Source organism: Chenopodium quinoa, unplaced genomic scaffold (genome assembly GCF_001683475.1).
Source record: "Chenopodium quinoa cultivar QQ74 unplaced genomic scaffold, ASM168347v1, whole genome shotgun sequence".
Taxonomy (NCBI): Eukaryota; Viridiplantae; Streptophyta; class Magnoliopsida; order Caryophyllales; family Amaranthaceae; genus Chenopodium; species Chenopodium quinoa.
The window spans coordinates 658397-666838 of record NW_018745395.1 but is presented as its reverse complement, the minus strand read 5'-3'; the positions used below and the strand labels follow the sequence as shown (position 1 = coordinate 666838).

Sequence of the window (8442 nt, the reverse complement as noted above, 5' to 3'; positions counted from 1 at the left end):
ACGAGGGAATTAGAGATATCATGCCAGATTACTAGCTGGCAGCAGCCGTAGGTTCCTTGCTTCTTAAAGCACAGGATCATTGCTCACAGTTTTCCTTATGTTTCACACGCATGTTATAATAAATCAATATGGTAAATCGATCTTATTTAAAAATCAACCTTTTCGTCTTTATTTGTTCATGGATGAAGTTGGCAATTGTTGAATATACAAAGAAAATTAACACATGAATAATCTTACTTTTGTGGGAAAATTTATTTACCACAAACTAGCCTTAGTAACTTTAGATGTGTGTTTTGAATAGAAGAAGAGATATTTTTAAAATATTAAATATAATACTCCGTAACATCTTTCTAATTTTCAATATAAAATGCAACTAATATTATTGCCGTACATACTTTAATTTATTATTAGTGTATGTATCAAACCAATTGTTGTCCGTACAATACATGTATGAGTATGTATATTGTCCCTTTTTTGGGTTATTGGAGAGATTTTTTTAAAATGCAATTTCAATTTATCAAAAAATAATAATGTTAATTGATAAATTTATGTTCTCTTCACCTTACTTAAGGTTTCAAATTACTGAAATAATTTTTTCAATACATTATTCACATGATCTCACATCTAGGTATACATTTTTTCACCAAAGTTAATTAAATTCAGGTTAATAGAACCTAACCTCGAATAAATTAAATATACTACTTTTTTGTGTGTCTCTCTTTTTTCAATTATATAGAGGATTAGGGAAACAATAATTATAATTAAAACTTAATTCACAACTTAATAATGCTAGGATATATATTAGATGGGTCAAGTGATCATGGTATAAACATGACTTTATAGATTTGCATGTAGGCATTAATGCACACAAAATCTATGGAATGTAGAAAATCTTTGATGGAAATGTCTTCTTCATCACTTTACATATACAAAATTGTATAGTATATGAATATAATATCTAAACCAAGGCTGGATGCATAAAATCATAATAATGGTACCCATTTCAAAGATTCTCATAATCCCTTAAGCTGGGTTGTAATAATACCCAATTTGGCCCACTCAATTTTGAAACCCATACTTTGGCAACATACCAACCCTCTTTTTAATAAGCTACCTATTCTTTTTTTCATTAACCGTGTAATAACTAATTAGAGAGAGAAAAAATCTATAGGGTGTTACTTTTCGAATCTTTGCATAATTATGTTTAGAAAAGTGTGCATAAAATGTTCCTAATTCTATTTAGCATTGTTTTTTTAATGTATAGTATTGTTAAGATATATATGTAAATATATTCTGTTACTGTATTTTAGCTAAGCATATAGTAACAGAATATATTTACATATATATCTTAACACTCACAGCGGATAATGATGTACACGGGTTCTTAAGTTGATCGACTTGATCCTAACCCTATTGGCTACTACGTACGATGTTACCTTTGATACTATATCGTTATCCAACCAAGGCATATTCTTTTTTATTACGGTGTACTACTTCATAAGAGAAATATAGAAAGAAAATCTATAGGGAGTATCTTTCAAATCTTTGGATAGATATGTAAGAGATGTATGCAAAAAATGTTTCTATTTATATGAAGTTGAAAAAGTCATATGACGTGAGAAAAAAATTGGCACAACAATTTAAAAGCTAAATATTGGTTCGTCCTTTCATATCTTTGGAAAAATCTATACTAAGTTAGGTCATGGCATTGTCGCTTTAATAAGATCTTTCTCTGTCTAACCAAGATTTTCTTGACTAATCTACTTAATAGCAATTTGCAAAGTGTTTGGAACTCAAGAAGAGAACAACAAGTGGATCTAGATTACAGATTTTATCATTAGATATGGATCATGCATGTGAATAATAAAAGCTTGTTGAAATTGTGATTTTTGTGGGACATTTAAATTTATAATTACGTATCGAGTAGTATTTGGTCTAATGGATGGTATATATTAAAGTTTGACCCGTAGCTATATATCTATCGTAATCTTAATGTCTATATGTGATCAAATTGTACTAAGCCGAACTCTTTAATCTAGCGATAGGGATTTAGACGTACTTTTTTCCTTGCCCCTCACTTCTAAGGAGCATAAAGGGACACATGAAAAATTATGTATGTTCAAATGAGTTATATATTTTACTTGTCCAAAAATATATTTATGTCAATGACGTTGACAATTTTTCCACTCAAAACTAGAAATTATCTAAGAAGTAATCTGTTTTTCTTGGTGTCACCTAATAGTCAAATTATTCTTCTCTTTCTTGATGGAAGGGTAGTTGTTCTAGCTTCTAGGTATAAGTAACAAATACTCAAATAACCAACAAGAGTTGGCTCTAGTAAGCAACTTGATGTCGCTTAAGGGAGGTCTCGGGTTCGAGCCTCACCGTATGCAGAAACTCTTGTTGGAAGACTCACCCACCATAAGTCAGGTGTGCTACCTGAGTCAGATCCAGATGTAGTCGGAGCTAAGCTCCGGTGAAACGGGTGGACAACCTTAAAAAAAAAATACTCAAATAACTCGGAGGTAGTATAAGTTCTCACATAATTATTTAAAGATGAGTCGAGTAATTAACATTTTGATGGACATTGGATGGACCTAAGACTCAAGTTTCAGACTATACATGCATACATCCATAATCATGTTATAATTAGATTAATATTAGTATTAACCTAGCTAAGCTAGGTTAATGATGAAGAGAATAACTGGTTACAAAATTTTAAATGGTCCTACTGTATGTACTAGTAAAATTATGACCATCACTTACTAATTATCTACTAATGACCATGCATAACTACATAAGTACAGTTATATATAGTTGGCTTGGGAGTTGGGACCATATGTTATAAATTTTTGTCATGCACTCTTACGTTTCGAAATATAAACCACCAAGGCACCAACATACATCTTTAAATTATTCATTGCCACTTATTTTAAATCAAATATATCAAAATTAGATCACCAATAAGAATCCTTATTTATTTTATTTTTTTAAAAAATCATAATAACGTATTTTAGTTTTTTTATTTATTATTATTATTTTAAATTACACAATTTATTTGGATTTTTTTTCTTTTTTTTTTATTAAATTTTTTTTTTAAAAAAAAAAATTTAACTCTATGCTGGTACTTTTGTGAGGTGTATTGTAAATAATAAATCTATCAGTAATTAAATAATAAATCTTAATTAAAATCGATTCTCAACGCTCCCCGTTGTGGCTCTCTAAAAAAATAAAATAATAATCTTTGATTCCAACTCTACCCTTTTTTTTCTTCTTGGATTGTATAACAGGATAAACGTGTTTTGTAAATTGGACTTAAAGGATTAAGTTGACTACGGTTTACTAAGGCATGACTTAATTAGCCTGTACAGTTTAGATAAGAAAAAAAAAATATTATAATACCCTTCTTACAATAACTACTCAACACGTGTTATATGTGTAGTAAATTTCATACATTATATAACAATATGATAAAAGTCATGGTGAATTGGTGGGGATAAACTCTATCTTGCCAAAATTAGTAAATATGATAAATTAGTGTTATTTAACACACACACACCCAAAAAAAAAAAAAAATACACACACACCAAAAAAAAAACAAAACACACACACACACTAGCAACATATCAGTGATAGACTGATAGTAAATTAATAATTGGTTAAAATTTGATATATATAATGGATTTCAAAAAAAAAAAAAATGATGTATAATAATATTAACAAAGGACCATAAATGTATAGTTGGGAATATATAATGGAATAAATGTGTCTGTAATAACTCTTTAAAGTCAGATAAATTTGTTGATTGTAATTTGACAAATTTGTCATAACTTTTTTTTAATCATTTGCAAAATTGTGAATGCAATAAATCAAATACAGTGAGGGATAACTCAAGTGGCTGGTTAGAGCTCCCCTCCAATTTTAAAAGATTTTGAAATCGATTCTTATTATCACCCACTCTTTAACTCTCAAAACACTAATTTATTTATTTATTTTATTTTTTATTTTTTTTTACCCTTGACTTGAGATCTTGAGTACTTGAAATCACATCTCCCTTTGATATGGTACATACAACTATACAACATACTCAACATTACTAAACATTATTCTTCATGGTAAGTTGCATTGGTAACTAAAAGTCTTAAAGTAACCATTTATCAAAGGACAAATTAATTAAATATAAAGGAAAACAACTACATCCACATATCATAATTTCATACCTCTTTTAATTTATTTTCTTATTATAATATTATTTTTGGGTATATATACACCCATCAAGCTGAGCTTAGATCTCCTACATTATTTCCCAATTCCACCTATTTTCTTCTTCATTCATCTACAACAATTCAACATCATTTTCTCTTGTCAAAAAATATGGCAAAAACTACTCTCACATATTTATCTTACTTCTTCATAATATTCATAATCAGCCGTTTAATACCAATCATAGGTGTTAATCAAAGGTTATGGACCGACCTACTTCCTCTTAATCTCTTAAGTTTAGACATTTCCTCTAGATTAAGCCTAGACCAATCATCTCTAACCATGGCTTCCACTGATTTTGGCAACCTAGTCCACACGAACCCGGCCGCCGTGTTACACCCTTCTTCCATTGGTGATATAGTCTCCTTACTCAAATTCTCTAACAACCATTCCTCTCCATTTAAGATAGCGCCTCGAGGCCGAGGTCATTCTTGTAGGGGACAAGCCATGGTTGCAAATGGTGTTGTTATAGACATGCCATCTTTAAACAACCCTATTACACGTAACAACTTTGATAATAATAATTACGATGATAAAAATAATAATAATAATTATTATTATCATAATGATAGGATTAGGGTTTCTCATGATCCTTTACTAGGGTTTTATGCTGATGTTGGTGGTGAGCAGTTTTGGGTTGATGTGTTACATGCTACACTAGACCACGGTGTAGCCCCCGTCTCGTGGACCGACTATTTGTACCTTAGTGTTGGCGGAACCCTATCAAACGCCGGGATTAGCGGTCAAGCTTTTCGTTATGGTCCTCAGATAACCAATGTTCATGAATTGGATGTTGTTACCGGTATATTATCATATTCTTCCTCTAATATTTTTTTCATTACCTATTTCTATGTTCTTCTAAACTACTAATTAATTACACTTTTCCTCAAAAACTACTAATTACACTTTATATTAGTTATATTTTTTTGGTGCAAATAAGGGGAACCAAATTTTGTATTTTTAGACTATATTATACCGTTAACACTAATTCATAGGGATTTAGAAGTTTTATTTAAGATCTACCGTAAACTTAATTGGATTTTATTAATATACTAGGGTACAAGTTTTTTTAGAAAGAGTTTTTTAAAAAATTAAATTTGATACTTATTGAATTCATGGATTTTGTTTTACAAGATTTTTTGTACTACAATCTATGGGTTTTTAATTTTATTTTATTATTTTGGTAAAAAAAAAAAACAATGATATACAAGTAATTAATTATTTCAAGTTTTCAACAGCTTAAACTTATCCTTTTCTTTGGTTTAGAATATTTACTTTAATTTATTTGTTTTCAGGAAAAGGAGAATTAATCACATCTTCAAAGAAGAAAAATTCGGAGTTATTTCATGCGGTTTTAGGCGGACTTGGACAGTTTGGAATTATTACTAGAGCAAGAATTAGACTAGAAGCAGCACCAAAAAGGGTAATTTAATTAAATTATATACTTCATATATAAACTCCTTTTTTATTTGTTGAATGTGGTCCGGGTTATCGACCATATGCAACTTGGTGTTGCACCAAATTTATTTTTAAGGTAAACATTAGGGAATCTAGTACGTGCTCCGTAGCATAATGACTTATATACGTCTCTGTAGTATAATGACTTATACACTTATATACGTCTCTGTAGTATAATGACTTATACACGTCTCTATAATATAATCATGTGAAATGAGTCGGAAATATTATAGTGAACACTGAGGAGGATTTAAATATGTGACCTAATTATACACGGACATTTAGTTGACATCCTAGCAAGTGCTTCTAGTGAGCTTTGTAAAATCGTAGATGAGGATATATGTGGTGTGGCCTTGCCTTGCCTAGTTCTCTTTATTTTTTATTCTTCCATTAGTTTAATCTCTTTATCATCATCACAATTAAAATTAAAATTTCAGCTTTGTCACAAAATTAAACTTGATTTGATTTAACAAATTCCCCACTTAGAGCTAATTTTAATTTCTCTCTGAAAAAAGAGGACAATAAAACCTCCTTTTATGTTGATCAATTACTCTTATGAAATGGTCTGTCACATAAATGTTTCACATGATATATAATGTGGCTAATTATTATGAGTGTTATTGCTTTCCTACAAAGTACATACAATAATCACAAGACTAATTGTACTAAGTAATTAAATACAAAGCACACATTAATTAAAACTTAGCTTGGAAAAGCCATGACAAAGGTGGACCTCTTTTGTTGTACCTTTTTCCATCTTAGTGTAGTCTATAACATGTGCTTTTACGTCAATCGTCATCTTATTAATTAATTTGTGTTTTAACTTAAATTAATTGTTTGATTAATTTCGTAGGTGAAATGGGTCCGGATGCTTTATGATGATTTTTCAACATTTACTAGAGATCAAGAACACTTAATCTCACTTTATGGAAATTACCAAGAGTTAATCAACATCAATCATGGTTTAAACTATGTTGAAGGTTCTATTATTTTGCAACAAGCTAATCCAAATAACTGGAGATCCTCTTTCTTTTCATCTAATGATCAACTTAGAATTACTTCTTTGAATGTTCCTAATGGTGTACTTTACTTCTTAGAAGTGGCAAAGTTTTATTATGATCATGATGATGACACCAATACGGATAAGGTAATAATTAGTTGTTACATTATTTCAACCTCTCTTAATTTATCATTATATTACGTACTTGATTTCTTTTGTGTTTGCTTAACATGTTATGGTACACGAACATTTGTAGGAACTAAAGAAGCAACTCGAGGGGCTTAATTATATTCCGGAATTTATTTTCACTAGGGATGTATCTTTCGTCGAGTTCTTGAATCGAGTTCGAAAAGGAGAGTTAGAACTTCATTCCAAAGGATTGTGGGAAGTTCCACATCCATGGCTTAATATCTTCATACCGAAATCTCAAATTGAGGATCTTTACCATGTTATTCCTAACATCATCGCCAAAGATAACACGGATTTAGCCGGACCAATCCTCCTTTATCCATTGAACCGTAACAAGTATGTCACGCTAATAATTTTAGTACCTTTATCATTAGGGTGCGTTCTCTTCACCTGAATTTAAATGATTTGGACATATCAGACTTAATTAGCCTTAAAAAATTTTGAAAGTTGAAGAGAACGCACCCTTATTACTTATATATTAGTAAAATTACTAAATCAAATTACACCAACAATGTGATTATTATTCAATTCATAACATTTTAAACTCTGGATTTTTAACGGGGTACCTATAATGCAGGTGGGACGACAAGATGTCCGCGGTTACACCCGAAGAAGATGTGTTCTACACACTAGGGTTGCTCCATTCTAGTGGTTATGATGATTGGGAAGCATTGGAGAGAAAAAATGAGGAGATATTAAAATATTGTGAAGAACATGGTATTAAGATTAAGCAATATCTTCCTCATTATACCGCAAAAAAAGAGTGGGAAAATCATTTTGGACACAAAAAATGGAGAATATTTCAACAAAGAAAGAATTCATTTGATCCAAAAATGATTCTGTCACCTGGTCAAAAGATATTTAATAGTGTAGACCAAGGTGAAGATCGAAGTAGGTCCATGTAGAAGACTTACATTATGCCTTTAGTCGTTGTACATAGAATATTTTGTAGTAGTTATGAAAATTCTCTCCATTTTGTCTAGTATATGGATGATCAAATACATGCCAAATTGCCAATAGATATAAATTATAGGTAATTATGGATAATTGGTTATGTATTTGTTGTTGTAACTAGTTTTATTTAGACGTGAGAGAATTAATAAAGTATATAGGGACATTTCTTTATCGTGATGGACTTATTCAAAAGCAGACTACGAATAAAACAACCGATTTAATGCACTTATATAAAAACTACTTAGTGAATAAATTGGTTAAAATATTGTTATTGAACGTGTTACTCTGTATTTTATTATAACAATGCTTTATATCTTATAAGGATGTGTACACAAGTTTGCAACTCGTTACAAATGTACTACTTTTTGAAAAAACAAATTAAGAATATTCCGAAAATCTAATTAAATTTCAAAAATATTTTTAGAATTGTACTTTTTTTTTTGTATTTAGAGATCCACAAGGACGGGGGTGAGAATCAATCCCAAGATCTCCTGAAACCGGGAGGAAAACTCTAACCACTTGAGCTATCCCTCACTCTCAGAATTGCATTTCTTTATACAATACAATGCATGAAATGT

The 8442-nt window shown here is 30.2% G+C and overlaps 1 protein-coding gene across 1 annotated transcript; it reads left to right on the top strand.

Annotated features, from left to right (window-relative positions):
* The first annotated feature begins 4276 nt into the window (after positions 1–4276).
* LOC110712896 (cytokinin dehydrogenase 3-like) lies at positions 4277–8101 on the top strand. The gene is made up of 5 exons (XM_021891358.1): positions 4277–5065; positions 5559–5686; positions 6575–6868; positions 6978–7246; positions 7488–8101. The coding sequence occupies exons 1-5, from the start codon at positions 4375–4377 to the stop codon at positions 7813–7815; spliced, it is 1710 nt and encodes a 569-aa protein (XP_021747050.1). The 5' UTR covers positions 4277–4374; the 3' UTR covers positions 7816–8101.
* The last annotated feature ends 341 nt before the right edge of the window (positions 8102–8442 follow it).